At 38.8% G+C, this 16,160-nt stretch overlaps 1 protein-coding gene across 1 annotated transcript in view; it reads right to left on the reverse strand.

Annotated features, from left to right (window-relative positions):
• LOC137424409 (laminin subunit beta-1) overlaps positions 1-15,840 on the reverse strand; it is a 193,138-nt gene extending 177,298 nt beyond the window's left edge. The window contains exons 1-2 of the mRNA XM_068111835.2: positions 15,764-15,840; positions 8,085-8,163 (exon numbers count right to left, since the gene is read on the reverse strand). Coding sequence (XP_067967936.1) covers positions 8,085-8,142 — 58 coding nt within the window. The 5' untranslated portion in view covers positions 8,143-8,163; positions 15,764-15,840. The remainder of the gene's footprint in view (positions 1-8,084; positions 8,164-15,763) is intronic.
• Positions 15,841-16,160: the final 320 nt, after the last annotated feature.

A 16,160-nucleotide genomic window follows, 5' to 3' on the forward strand; every position in this document is an offset into this window, starting at 1 on the left:
GAAGTAGCAGAAAATGAAATTAATTATATCAGGAAGTAGCAGAAAATGAAATTCATTTACCAGGAAGTAGCAGAAAATGAAATTAATTATACCAGGAAGTAGCAGAAAATGAAATTCATTATACCAGGAAGTAGCAGAAAATGAAATTAATTATATCTAGAAGTAGCAGAAAATGAAATTAATTATATCAGGAAGTAGCAGAAAATGAAATTAATTATATCAGGAAGTAGCAGAAAATGAAATTCATTTACCAGGAAGTAGCAGAAAATGAAATTAATTATATCAGGAAGTAGCAGAAAATGAAATTAATTATATCAGGAAGTAGCAGAAAATGAAATTAATTATATCAGGAAGTAGCAGAAAATGAAATTAATTATACCAGGAAGTAGCAGAAAATGAAATTCATTATACCAGGAAGTAGCAGAAAATGAAATTAATTATATCAGGAAGTAGCAGAAAATGAAATTCATTATATCAGGAAGTTGCAGAAAATGAAATTAATTATATCAGGAAGTAGCAGAAAATGAAATTAATTATACCAGGAAGTAGCAGAAAATGAAATTAATTATACCAGGAAGTAGCAGAAAATGAAATTCATTATATCAGGAAGTTGCAGAAAATGAAATTAATTATATCAGGAAGTAGCAGAAAATGAAATTAATTATACCAGGAAGTAGCAGAAAATGAAATTCATTATATCAGGAAGTTGCAGAAAATGAAATTAATTATATCAGGAAGTAGCAGAAAATGAAATTAATTATATCAGGAAGTAGCAGAAAATGAAATTCATTATACCAGGAAGTAGCAGAAAATGAAATTAATTATATCAGGAAGTAGCAGAAAATGAAATTAATTATATCAGGAAGTAGCAGAAAATGAAATTAATTATACCAGGAAGTAGCAGAAAATGAAATTCATTATATCAGGAAGTTGCAGAAAATGAAATTAATTATATCAGGAAGTAGCAGAAAATGAAATTCATTATACCAGGAAGTAGCAGAAAATGAAATTCATTACATCAGGAAGTAGCAGAAAATGAAATTCATTATATCAGGAAGTAGCAGAAAATGAAATTCATTATATCAGGAAGTAGCAGAAAATGAAATTCATTATATCAGGAAGTAGCAGAAAATGAAATTAATTATATCAGGAAGTAGCAGAAAATGAAATTAATTATATCAGGAAGTAGCAGAAAATGAAATTAATTATATCAGGAAGTATCAGAAAATGAAATTAATTATATCAGGAAGTAGCAGAAAATGAAATTAATTATATCAGGAAGTAGCAGAAAATTAAATTCATTATACCAGGAAGTAGCAGAAAATGAAATCAATTATATCTAGAAGTAGCAGAAAATGAAATTAATTATATCAGGAAGTAGCAGAAAATGAAATTCATTATACCAGGAAGTAGCAGAAAATGAAATTAATTATATCTAGAAGTAGCAGAAAATGAAATTAATTATATCAGGAAGTAGCAGAAAATGAAATTAATTATATCAGGAAGTAGCAGAAAATGAAATTCATTATATCAGGAAGTAGCAGAAAATGAAATTCATTATACCAGGAAATAGCAGAAAATGAAATCAATTATATCAGGAAGTAGCAGAAAATGAAATTCATTATACCAGGAAATAGCAGAAAATGAAATCAATTATATCTAGAAGTAGCAGAAAATGAAATTAATTATATCTAGAAGTAGCAGAAAATGAAATTAATTATATCAGGAAGTAGCAGAAAATGAAATTCATTATATCAGGAAGTAGCAGAAAATGAAATTCATTATACCAGGAAATAGCAGAAAATGAAATCAATTATATCTAGAAGTAGCAGAAAATGAAATTAATTATATCTAGAAGTAGCAGAAAATGAAATTAATTATATCAGGAAGTAGCAGAAAATGAAATTCATTATATCAGGAAGTAGCAGAAAATGAAATTCATTATACCAGGAAGTAGCAGAAAATGAAATTCATTATATCAGGAAGTAGCAGAAAATGAAATTAATTATATCAGGAAGTAGCAGAAAATTAAATTCATTATACCAGGAAGTAGCAGAAAATGAAATCAATTATATCAGGAAGTAGCAGAAAATGAAATTAATTATATCAGGAAGTAGCAGAAAATGAAATTCATTATACCAGGAAGTAGCAGAAAATGAAATTCATTATATCAGGAAGTAGCAGAAAATGAAATTAATTATATCAGGAAGTAGTATAAAAGGAAATTAATTATATCAGGAAGTAGCAGAAAATGAAATTAATTATATCAGGAAGTAGCAGAAAATTAAATTCATTATACCAGGAAGTAGCAGAAAATGAAATCAATTATATCTAGAAGTAGCAGAAAATGAAATTAATTATATCAGGAAGTAGCAGAAAATGAAATTCATTATACCAGGAAGTAGCAGAAAATGAAATTAATTATATCTAGAAGTAGCAGAAAATGAAATTCATTACATCAGGAAGTAGCAGAAAATGAAATTAATTATATCAGGAAGTAGCAGAAAATGAAATTCATTATATCAGGAAGTAGCAGAAAATGAAATTCATTATATCTGGAAGTAGCAGAAAATGAAATTAATTATATCAGGAAGTAGCAGAAAATGAAATTCATTATATCAGGAAGTAGCAGAAAATGAAATTCATTACACCAGGAAATAGCAGAAAATGAAATCAATTACACCAGGAAGTAGCAGAAAATGAAATCAATTACACCAGGAAGTAGCAGAAAATGAAATTAATTATATCTAGAAGTAGCAGAAAATGAAATTAATTATATCAGGAAGTAGTATAAAAGGAAATTAATTATATCAGGAAGTAGCAGAAAATGAAATTAATTATATCTAGAAGTAGCAGAAAATGAAATTAATTATATCAGGAAGTAGCAGAAAATGAAATTCATTATACCAGGAAATAGCAGAAAATGAAATCAATTACACCAGGAAGTAGCAGTAAATGAAATTCATTATACCAGGAAGTAGCAGAAAATGAAATTCATTATACCAGGAAATAGCAGAAAATGAAATCAATTACACCAGGAAGTAGCAGAAAATGAAATCAATTACACCAGGAAGTAGCAGAAAATGAAATTTATTTTTCGAGGAAGTAGCAGAAAATGAAAGTCATTACACCAGGAAGTAGCAGAAAAGGAAATTCATTATACCAGGAAGTATCAGAAAATGAAATTCATTATACCAGGAAGTAGCAGAAAATGAAATTAATTATATCTAGAAGTAGCAGAAAATGAAATTAATTATATCAGGAAGTAGCAGAAAATGAAATTCATCATACCAGGAAGTAGCAGAAAAGGAAATTCATTATATCTGGAAGTAGCAGTAAATGAAATTAATTATACCAGGAAGTAGCAGAAAATGAAATTCATTATACCAGGAAAAAGCAGAAAATGAAATTCATTATATCTGGAAGTATCAGAAAATGAAATTAATTACACCAGGAAGTAGCAGAAAATGAAATTCATTATATCTGGAAGTATCAGAAAATGAAATTAATTATATCTAGAAGTTGCAAAAAATGAAATTAATTATATCTAGAAGTTGCAGAAAATGAAATTCATTATATCTAGAAGTTGCAGAAAATGAAATTAATTATACCAGGAAGTAGCAGAAAATTAAATTAATTATGTCTCGAAGTCGTAGAAAAGGAAATTCATTATATCTGGAAGTATCAGAAAATGAAATTCATTATATCACGAAGTCGTAGAAAAGGAAATTCATTATATCTGGAAGTAGTATAAAAGGAAATTCATTACACCAGGAAGTAGCAGAAAATGAAATTCATTATATCACGAAGTCGTAGAAAAGGAAATTCATTATATCTGGAAGTAGTATAAAAGGAAATTCATTACACCAGGAAGTAGCAGAAAATGAAATTCATTATACCAGGAAGTCGCAGAAAAGGAAATTCATTATATCTGGAAGTAGTATAAAAGGAAATTAATTATACCAGGAAGTCGCAGAAAATGAAATTCATTATACCAGGAAGTCGCAGAAAATGAAATTCATTATATCTAGAAGTAGTAGAAAAGGAAATTCATTATATCTAGAAGTAGTATAAAAGGAAATTCATTACACCAGGAAGTAGCAGAAAATGAAATTCATTATATCTAGAAGTAGTAGAAAGGGAAATTCATTATATCTGGAAGTAGTATAAAAGGAAATTCATTACACCAGGAAGTCGCAGAAAATGAAATTCATTATATCTGGAAGTAGTATAAAAGGAAATTCATTACACCAGGAAGTAGCAGAAAATGAAATTCATTATATCTAGAAGTAGTAGAAAAGGAAATTCATTATATCTGGAAGTAGTATAAAAGGAAATTCATTACACCAGGAAGTCGCAGAAAATGAAATTCATTATATCTAGTAGTAGAAAAGGAAATTCATTATATCTGGAAGTAGTATAAAAGGAAATTCATTACACCAGGAAGTAGCAGAAAATGAAATTCATTATATCTAGAAGTAGTAGAAAAGGAAATTCATTATATCTGGAAGTAGTATAAAAGGAAATTCATTACACCAGGAAGTCGCAGAAAATGAAATTCATTATATCTAGAAGTAGCAGAAAATGAAATTCATTATACCAGGAAGTAGCAGAAAATGAAATTCATTATATCTAGAAGTAGTAGAAAAGGAAATTCATTATATCTGGAAGTAGTATAAAAGGAAATTCATTACACCAGGAAGTCGCAGAAAATGAAATTCATTATATCTAGTAGTAGAAAAGGAAATTCATTATATCTGGAAGTAGTATAAAAGGAAATTCATTACACCAGGAAGTAGCAGAAAATGAAATTCATTATATCTAGAAGTAGTAGAAAAGGAAATTCATTATATCTGGAAGTAGTATAAAAGGAAATTCATTACACCAGGAAGTCGCAGAAAATGAAATTCATTATATCACGAAGTAGCAGAAAATGAAATTCATTATACCAGGAAGTAGCAGAAAATGAAATTCATTATACCAGGAAGTAGCAGAAAATGAAATTCATTATATCACGAAGTAGCAGAAAAGGAAATTCATTATATCTGGAAGTAGTATAAAAGGAAATTCATTACACCAGGAAGTAGCAGAAAATGAAATTCATTATATCACGAAGTAGCAGAAAATGAAATTCATTATACCAGGAAGTAGCAGAAAATGAAATTCATTATACCAGGAAGTAGCAGAAAATGAAATTCATTATATCAGGAAGTAGCAGAAAATGAAATTCATTATACCAGGAAGTAGCAGAAAAGGAAATTCATTATACCAGGAAGTAGCAGAAAATGAAATTCATTATACCAGGAAGTAGCAGAAAATGAAATTCATTATATCGAGAAGTAGTATAAAAGGAAATTCTTTATATCTGGAAGTCGCAGAAAATTAAATTCATAATATCTGGAAGTAGTATAAAAGGAAATTCATTATATCTGGAAGTCGTATAAAAGGAAATTCATTATATCTGGAAGTAGTAGAAAAGGAAATTAATTATATCAGGAAGTAGTAGAAAAGGAAATTCATTATATCAGGAAGTAGCAGAGAATGAAATCCATTATATCAGGAAGTTGCAGAAAATGAAATTCATTATATCAGGAAGTAGCAGAGAATGAAATCCATTATATCAGGAAGTTGCAGAAAATGAAATTCATTATATCAGGAAGTAGCAGAAAATGAAATTCATTATATCAGGAAGTAGCAGAGAATGAAATCCATTATATCAGGAAGTAGTATAAAAGGAAATTCATTATATCAGGAAGTAGCAGAGAATGAAATCCAATATATCAGGAAGTTGCAGAAAATGAAATTCATTATATCAGGAAGTAGCATAAAAGGAAATTCATTATATCTGGAAGTAGTGGAAAAGGAAACTCATTATTCTTCATCATGATTGCTGCTCTCATTTTGTTTATAACTTTATTATAACTGTCAAGGCCAAGTTTGATTTTGATGCTCAATTTAAGTTCAACCAAAGATTAATTTGCTCAGCAAGGCTTGTAGTACTCACTAATCCCTCACATTACTAGGTTCTTCCCAATTAAAAAAAAACACTTGGTGATTCCTGCCCTGTAGTTTGGTGAACTGGCAAAACAACTTTAACGGCTTTCCAAAAAGAATCGCTTTGGCCGAGTCATCACTTCTGAAATCCTAATCACAGGTTTAATTTATGGATTATACAACTCACATGGAAAAAGAAGATGACTATTTAAACTGTATAAATTATATAAATAATTGAACACAAACCGCAGGTCGACTGGAATCGAGTCAAATTAAACTGTCATAAACAAATTAAACTGTTATATCTCATATAATGACACAAACACAGATGATGATTGGATGAATGGGAGGTAGGGTAACAAAATGGTGGGCTTATGAAGTGAAGGGAAATTGCAGCCAAAAACCTCATCTAATTAGGGGATCAAAGTTGGCAATGAAAAGAGTAAAGGTTAGTAAACGTATTGTAACAGCAGAGTAAGGTTGGGGCATGATGCCCCAGTTCGAAGAGTGGGGCAGAATTCCCCCTGGTGTAACTTCCTTGGTCCTGGTTATATGTTCAGTATCCTGGAAGTATCCTATGACATAGCAAGTAATAAAAGGACACTTTTATTACTTGCCAAAATCGAAGATTTTCATGTGTATTGGTTGGTTGCGTGTGTTATTCTGTCTGTCTGTGTCAAACTTACAGGTCACAATTTTAAACACATCTTCATGAAACTTCACGAAATGGTGGGGTTTTTTTCCAAGAGATTTAAAAAAAAGTTATTTAAATTTTTTCTATTTTAACTTCATGAAATAAGCAGGAACCTATTTATTTTGAGGTCAAAAGGTCAAAATGTCAACATAAGCCAAAGGTCAACAACTTTGTCAAAATTCTAAAACCATCAATTTTCATCCGATTGACTTGAAAATTGAAGAGGATTTGCATATCAGGCCACTTAATTCAACCACCAAGTGCTTTTGAGGTCAACATAGGCCAAAAGGTCAACATAGGCCAAAAGGTCAACAACTTAGGTTTCAATTTCTAAAATTGTCAATTTTCACCCGATTTACTTGAAATTTGAACAGGATCTCCATATCAGGCCACTGAATTCAACCACCAATTATTATTGAGGTCAACATAGGTCAAAGATCAACAACCAAGGTGCATTTTCTAAAATTGTCAATTTTCATTTGATTTACTTGAAATTTGAACAGGATTTGAATATCACGTCACTTCATTCAACCACCAATTATTATTGATGTCAACCTAAGCCAAACGATCAACAAAGGCCAAAAGTCACCAACTTGGGTGCGATGACTAAAATCCTCAATTTTCATCCGATTTTACTTGAAATAAGAACAGGATTTGCATATCAAGTCACTCAATTCAACCACCAATTATTTTGGAGGTTAACATAGACCAAGAGATAAACATAGGCCAAAGGACAACAAATTATTTTAAGGATTTCGCAAGTATCGTGCTTTGCAGGATGTCTTTCTTGTTTCTTTACAGGAGTGAAGCTCATGTTAGAGCAAGGGAAGGTCATTCCATATATGGGAGAAGGGAGGAATAAAAGAGTTGTGGTGCATAGTTAGCCTGGATTTTTGGAGTTTTCCAGGAGTGGGTTACTGGAGGAACGCTTGCATCCTGGAGTAGATAAGGAGAGTCGGAGGACCGAGAGAGGACAATAAAAATTAAAAAAAACAGAAAAACCATTGACCTGCCTGCGGTGTGAGAGCAAAGCACCAGGTGCTTTGGCCTCATCATGGGAGATTCAAATAATTTTGAAAGATTTAGATTCCACAGAATCCAGGTGAGACAGATGCGATGCAGAGGCGTCAGCCAATAAGGGAGAGTGGTACTCCATTAAGGCTGTCTGGTTGACCGTATAACAAGCAATTTAATATGAAAAAGTTCAGTTTACTGAACAAAACTATGGAGGAGGATGTATATATACAGAGAGGGGGAGGGGTAGGGACATTTTCCCAGCAAGGGTTATCAATGCAGACCTTGCTCTATTCATGAAAGAGCAGAGAATAAAACTAGAGGAAGTAAATATTTAATTTATAAGTATCACAGTTTTCAGATTATTATCCATTTTGCTCACCCAGGCAGAATATGAACTCTCGACAAGGCATTCCAGCAGAAAGGTAACCAGGATTCATGGAGGACTCTCTCCTGACTTTCTGGAAAACGCACACACAGTGTAGAAGAGGATTTTTTTTAACAAAGTCATGAATCAGATCAGGGAACAAGATCATTAAACATATCAAGTGAACCAATATTCAAACTAGCAGGGCACTCTGCACTCGGTAGAGCGCACACCTCCGCCTTGCTGAACAGTTTATGTTTTGTATCCCATGATAGGTCGGATCTGGATTCAGACCTGAACCAAAAGCTAATCGGCTTATTATTTTCACACACCGAACCTGCCCACCAAGTTTTGTCTGAATCCGGATCAGGATCTTCACCAAAATCGAATCAATTCGTCCTTGTCACACACCCAAACTGTCCACCTAGTTCCATCTGAATACGGATCCAGATCTTCATCAAAATCGAATCAATTTGTCCTCGTCACACACCCACCTGTTCACCACGTTCCATCTGAATCTGAATCTGAATCTTCATTAAAATCGAATCAATTCGTCCTCATCACACACCCAACCTGTTCAACAAGTTCCATCCAAACCCAGATCAGAATCTTCAACCAATTGAATCTTCACCAATGATGTTCAATCTAATCAATTCGTCCTCGTCACACACCCAACGTGTTCACAAAGTTCCATCTGAATCAGGATCCGAATCTTCACCAAAATGGAATCAATTCATCCTGGTCGCACACCCAACCTGTCCACCTAGTTTCAACTGAATCAGAATCTGAATCTTCACCAAAATTGAATCAATTCGTCCTCATCACACAATCGGATCAATTCGAATTAAATGATGTTCAATCGAATCAATTCGTCCTCATCACACACCCAACCTGTTCATCAAGTTCCATCAGAATCAGGATCCGAATGTTCACCAAAATCGAATCAATTCATCCTCATCACACACCCAACCTGTTCACCAAGTTCCATCCAAACCCAGATCAGAATCTTCAACCATGTCGAATATTCACCAATGATGTTCAATCTAACCAATTCGTCCTCGTCACACACCCAACGTGTTCACAAAGTTCCATCTGAATCAGGATCCGAATCTTCACCAAAATGGAATCAATTCACCCTTGTCGCACACCCAACCTGTCCACCAAGTTTCAACTGAATCTGAATCTAAATCTTCACCAAAATCGAATCAATTCGTCCTCATCACACACCCAACCTGTTCACCAAGTTCCATCAGAATCAGGATCCAAATGTTCACCAAAATCGAATCAAACAAAATGGAATCAATTCGTCCTCATCACACACCCAACCTGTTCACAAAGTTCCATCTGAATCAGGATCTGCATCTTCACCAAAATAGAATCAAACAAAATGGAATCAATTCGTCCTCATCACACAATCGGATCAATTCGAATTAAATGATGTTCAATCGAATCAATTCGACCTCATCACACACCCAACCTGTTCACCAAGTTCCATCAGAATCAGGATCCGAATGTTCACCAAAATCGAATCAAACAAAATGGAATCAATTCGTCCTCATCACACAATCGAATCAATTCGAATCAAATGATGTTCAATCTAATCAATTCGTCCTCATCACACACCCAAACTGTCCACCTAGTTCTATCTGAATGCGGAACCGGATCTTCATCAAAATCGAATCAATTCATCACACACCCAACCTGTTCACCAAGTTCCATCTGAATCAGGATCCAGATTTTCACCAAAATCGAATCAATTCACCCTTGTTGCACACCCAACGCGTCCATCAAGTTTCATCTGAATCAGAATCTGAATCTTCACCAAAATCGAATCAATTCGTCCTCATCACACACCCAACCTGTCCACCAACCCAAGTTCCATCCGAATCCAGATCAGAATCTTCACCAAAATCGAATCAATTCGTCGTCACACACCCAACCTGTTCACCAAGTTCCATCAAAATCCAGATCTGAATCTTCACCAAAATCGAATCAATTTGTCCTTGTCACACACCCAAACTGTCCACAGAGTTCCATCTGAATGCGAATCCGGATCTTCATCAAAATCGAATCAATTTGTCCTCATCACACACCCAACCTGCCCACCAACCCAAGTTCCATCCGAATCCAGATCAGAATCTTCACCAAAATCGAATCAATTCGTCATCACACACCCAACCTGTTCACCAAGTTCCATCAAAATCCAGATCTGAATCTTCACCAAAATCGAATCAATTCGTCATCACACACCCAACCTGTTCACCAAGTTCCATCAAAATCCAGATCTGAATCTTCACCAAAATCGAATCAATTCGTCGTCACACACCCAACCTGTTCACCAAGTTCCATCCGAATCCAGATCAGAATCTTCACCAAAATCGAATCAATTCGTCGTCACACACCCAACCTGTTCACCAAGTTCCATCCGAATCCAGATCAGAATCTTCACCAAAATCGAATCAATTCGTCATCACACACCCAACCTGTTCACCAAGTTCCATCCGAATCCAGATCAGAATCTTCACCAAAATCGAATCAATTTGTCCTTGTCACACACCCAAACTGTCCACAGAGTTCCATCTGAATGCGAATCCGGATCTTCATCAAAATCGAATCAATTTGTCCTCATCACACACCCAACCTGCCCACCAACCCAAGTTCCATCCGAATCCAGATCAGAATCTTCACCAAAATCGAATCAATTCGTCATCACACACCCAACCTGTTCACCAAGTTCCATCAAAATCCAGATCTGAATCTTCACCAAAATCGAATCAATTCGTCATCACACACCCAACCTGTTCACCAAGTTCCATCAAAATCCAGATCTGAATCTTCACCAAAATCGAATCAATTCGTCGTCACACACCCAACCTGTTCACCAAGTTCCATCCGAATCCAGATCAGAATCTTCACCAAAATCGAATCAATTCGTCGTCACACACCCAACCTGTTCACCAAGTTCCATCCGAATCCAGATCAGAATCTTCACCAAAATCGAATCAATTCGTCGTCACACACCCAACCTGTTCACCAAGTTCCATCCGAATCCAGATCAGAATCTTCACCAAAATCGAATCAATTCGTCATCACACACCCAACCTATTCACCAAGTTCCATCCGAATCCAGATCAGAATCTTCACCAAAATCGAATCAATTTGTCCTTGTCACACACCCAAACTGTCCACAGAGTTCCATCTGAATGCGAATCCGAATCTTCACCAAAATCGAATCAATTCGTCATCACACACCCAACCTATTCACCAAGTTCCATCCGAATCCAGATCAGAATCTTCACCAAAATCGAATCAATTTGTCCTTGTCACACACCCAAACTGTCCACAGAGTTCCATCTGAATGCGAATCCGGATCTTCATCAAAATCGAATCAATTTGTCCTCATCACACACCCAACCTGCCCACCAACCCAAGTTCCATCCGAATCCAGATCAGAATCTTCACCAAAATCGAATCAATTCGTCATCACACACCCAACCTGTTCACCAAGTTCCATCAAAATCCAGATCTGAATCTTCACCAAAATCGAATCAATTCGTCATCACACACCCAACCTGTTCACCAAGTTCCATCAAAATCCAGATCTGAATCTTCACCAAAATCGAATCAATTCGTCGTCACACACCCAACCTGTTCACCAAGTTCCATCCGAATCCAGATCAGAATCTTCACCAAAATCGAATCAATTCGTCGTCACACACCCAACCTGTTCACCAAGTTCCATCCGAATCCAGATCAGAATCTTCACCAAAATCGAATCAATTCGTCGTCACACACCCAACCTGTTCACCAAGTTCCATCCGAATCCAGATCAGAATCTTCACCAAAATCGAATCAATTCGTCATCACACACCCAACCTATTCACCAAGTTCCATCCGAATCCAGATCAGAATCTTCACCAAAATCGAATCAATTTGTCCTTGTCACACACCCAAACTGTCCACAGAGTTCCATCTGAATGCGAATCCGGATCTTCATCAAAATCGAATCAATTTGTCCTCATCACACACCCAACCTGCCCACCAACCCAAGTTCCATCCGAATCCAGATCAGAATCTTCACCAAAATCGAATCAATTCGTCATCACACACCCAACCTGTTCACCAAGTTCCATCAAAATCCAGATCTGAATCTTCACCAAAATCGAATCAATTCGTCGTCACACACCCAACCTGTTCACCAAGTTCCATCCGAATCCAGATCAGAATCTTCACCAAAATCGAATCAATTCGTCGTCACACACCCAACCTGTTCACCAAGTTCCATCCGAATCCAGATCAGAATCTTCACCAAAATCGAATCAATTCGTCATCACACACCCAACCTATTCACCAAGTTCCATCCGAATCCAGATCAGAATCTTCACCAAAATCGAATCAATTTGTCCTTGTCACACACCCAAACTGTCCACAGAGTTCCATCTGAATGCGAATCCGGATCTTCATCAAAATCAAATCAATTCGTCCTCGTCACACACCCAACCTGCCCACCAACCCAAGTTCCATCTGAATCAGTCCACAACTTCTTTAGATATCCTGCTCACAGACAAGCATGCAGACAGGCTTCGCTGGCGGAGGTAACGATGCGAAGTATAACGGGAAAGTAAAGGATTGAAAATTCCGGGAATTTCATCAAGAAAGGAAAAGGCAAAGTGCCAAGTTAGACGTCATGACTGACTTTGAAGTTTAATTGTTTTGCTCCGTGGATAAAAGAAGCAAAGTTGAGGAGGGAAGAAAGATGGGGTTGGGTTGTACGACTACTACGACTACTTTTTAAAAATGGTTCCACTTATTCCCACCACCTTGTGGGATCAGTCGGGACGTTTTGGGGCCAAGTCTTTCATGAACCGGATGGCCAGGCCTGGCGTTCCACTGAAAGTAGCAGGAATATTTGTAATTTCTTTGTTCAAGGTGCCGGCGATAACTCGCCTACCGTTCGCTAAATACACAGCGGGATCTTTGACGTCCACCAACATGGATGTGTCGCTCCAGAGATGAAACTTCAGGATGATCGTTCATAGCCGGGGCGGGATTCGAGCCAAGGCCGCACAGTGTGGGGAGGCAGGGGGGGCAGTGTGCATCTCTACGTTATCCTGCCAGCCCAGGTAAAACACCTATACAAAATCGTTAAAATGTACAAATGTTAGCCAAAAGGTAAATGGTTCTGCCAAGTTCCCACGTGATACCTGCTATTACGGAAAAGTTACAAAAACAAAACAAACTCACAAACGGATGAGAATGTTTAAAACAAAATTCAAATAAAACCGTTTATACAAATCCATGCGCAATCGGTCGGAAAAACGTTTTCGAATAACCAGGAGAACGCAATGGGAGCATAAAGAGGGAAATAGCGGTGAATCGAGCATAGATGGGAGTGGAGGAGGGAGTGAGAGAGGGAGTGGAAGTGGTAGTGGAGGAGGGAGAGGGAGAGAGAGTGGAAGTGGTAGTGGCAGTGCATGGGAGTGGGAGTGGGAATGGGAGTGGGAATGGGAGTGAGAGTGGGAATGGGAGTGGGAGTAGGAATGGGAGTGCATGGGAGTAGGAATGGGAATGGGAGTGGGAGTGCATGGGAGTGGGAGTGGGAGCACATGATGTACAAAGTTGGATCTGGATCGGAGATGGGCTCTCTGGGAGTGCGAGCGGGAGTGGGAGCACATGATGTACAAAGTTGGGTCGGGATCGGGATCGGAGATGGGCTCTCTGGGAGTGGGAGCACATGATGTACAAAGTTGGGTCGGGATCGGGATCGGAGATGGGCTCTCTGGGAGTGGGAGTGGGAGCACATGATGTACAAACTTGGGTCGGGATCGGGATCGGAGATGGGCTCTCTGGGAGTGGGAGTGGGAGCACATGATGTACAAACTTGGGTCGGGATCGGGATCGGAGATGGGCTCTCTGGGAGTGGGAGTGGGAGTGGAAGCACATGATACAAAGTTGGATCTGGATCGGAGATGGGCTCTCTGGGAGTGCGAGCGGGAGTGGGAGCACATGATGTACAAAGTTGGGTCGGGATCGGGATCGGAGATGGGCTCTCTGGGAGTGGGAGTGGGAGCACATGATGTACAAACTTGGGTCGGGATCGGGATCGGAGATGGGCTCTCTGTGAGTGGGAGTGGGAGTGGGAGCACATGATGTACAAACTTGGGTCGGGATCGGGTTCGGAGATGGGCTCTCTGGGAGTGGGAGCACATGATGTACAAAGTTGGGTCGGGATCGGGATCGGAGATGGGCTCTCTGGGAGTGGGAGTGGAAGCACATGATGTACTAAGTTGGATCGGGATCGGGATCGGAGATGGGCTCTTTGGGAGTGGGAGTGGGAGCACATGATGTACAAAGTTGAGTCAGCTCTGGATCGGGATCGGAGATGGGCTCTTTGGGAGTGGGAGTGGGAGCACATGATGTACAAAGTTGGGTCGGGATCGGGATCGGAGATGGGCTCTCTGGGAGTGGGAGTGGAAGCACATGATGTACTAAGTTGGATCGGGATCGGGATCGGAGATGGGCTCTCTGGGAGTGGGAGTGGGAGCACATGATGTACAAAGTTGAGTCAGCTCTGGATCGGGATCGGAGATGGGCTCTTTGGGAGTGGGAGTGGGAGCACATGATGTACAAAGTTGAGTCAGATCTGGATCGGGATCGGAGATGGGCTCTTTGGGAGTGGGAGTGGGAGCACATGATGTACAAAGTTGGGTCGGGATCGGAGATGGGCTCTTTGGGAGTGGGAGTGGGAGCACATGATGTACAAAGTTGGGTCAGATCTGGATCGGGATCGGAGATGGGCTCTTTGGGAGTGGGAGCACATGATGTACAAAGTTGGATCGGGATTGGAGAACGGCTCTCTGGGAGTGGGAGCACATGATGTACAAAGTTGGGTCGGGATCGGAGATGGGCTCTTTGGGAGTGGGAGCACATGATGTACAAAGTTGGATCGGGATCGGAGATGGGCTCTCTGGGAGTGGGAGTGGGAGTGGGAGCACATGATGTACAAAGTTGGATCGGGATCAGAGATGGGCTCTCTGGGAGTGGGAGTGGGAGTGGGAGCACATGATGCACAAAGGTGGATCGGGATCGGAGATGGGCTCTTTGGGAGTGGGAGTGTGAGTGTGAGCACATGATGTACAAAGTTGGATCGGGATTGGAGAACGGCTCTCTGGGAGTGGGAGCACATGATGTACAAAGTTGGGTCGGGATCGGAGATGGGCTCTTTGGGAGTGGGAGCACATGATGTACAAAGTTGGATCGGGATCGGAGATGGGCTCTCTGGGAGTGGGAGTGGGAGTGGGAGCACATGATGTACAAAGTTGGATCGGGATCAGAGATGGGCTCTCTGGGAGTGGGAGTGGGAGTGGGAGCACATGATGTACAAAGTTGGGTCGGGATCGGAGATGGGCTCTCTGGGAGTGGGAGCACATGATGTACAAAGTTGGGTCGGGATCGGGATCGGAGATGGGCTCTCTGGGAGTGGGAGTGGGAGCACGATGTACAAAGTTGGGTCGGGATCGGGATCGGAGATGGGCTCTCTGGGAGTGGGAGTGGGAGCACATGATGTACAAAGTTGGGTCGGGATCAGGATCGGAGCCGTGAGTGGCCGAGATGGGCTCTCACAGTTTACGAATCTACCTGAGATTGCCAAACCTGGGCTCGGAATCTCTGATGTCCGTAAATGATGAACTTACCTCGACAGGCTGAACGGAGCAAGGACACCCCGCGCTCGATCCCTCAAACTCTTTGTCCCAGCACGTATTGCGTACTCTTCCTCCTCCTCTCTCTTCCTCTCCCCTCCCTCCCTTTTCCTCCTGCACTGTTCCCTCCCTCCCCATCCCCACTCGACTTCACTCCTTCTGCTCGGCAACTCAACTCGATCCATTTCTTCGACGTCATTGAAACGTTTTGGATCAACTTATGGCGCGAATATCTCGATCCAAAGGTTTATATCAAAGAAAACACAAACTATGTAAAACTGACATTAAACGTGAATTGTTACAAATACAAGGAATGGACATTTGGTCCAACACGCCTGTGTTATACCCACGAATCTCTCGATCAATGCATCTTCGAAGTGTTAACTCCATT

Source organism: Myxine glutinosa, chromosome 4 (assembly GCF_964187855.1).
Source record: "Myxine glutinosa chromosome 4, kmMyxGlut1.1, whole genome shotgun sequence".
Lineage (NCBI taxonomy): Eukaryota > Metazoa > Chordata > Myxini > Myxiniformes > Myxinidae > Myxine > Myxine glutinosa.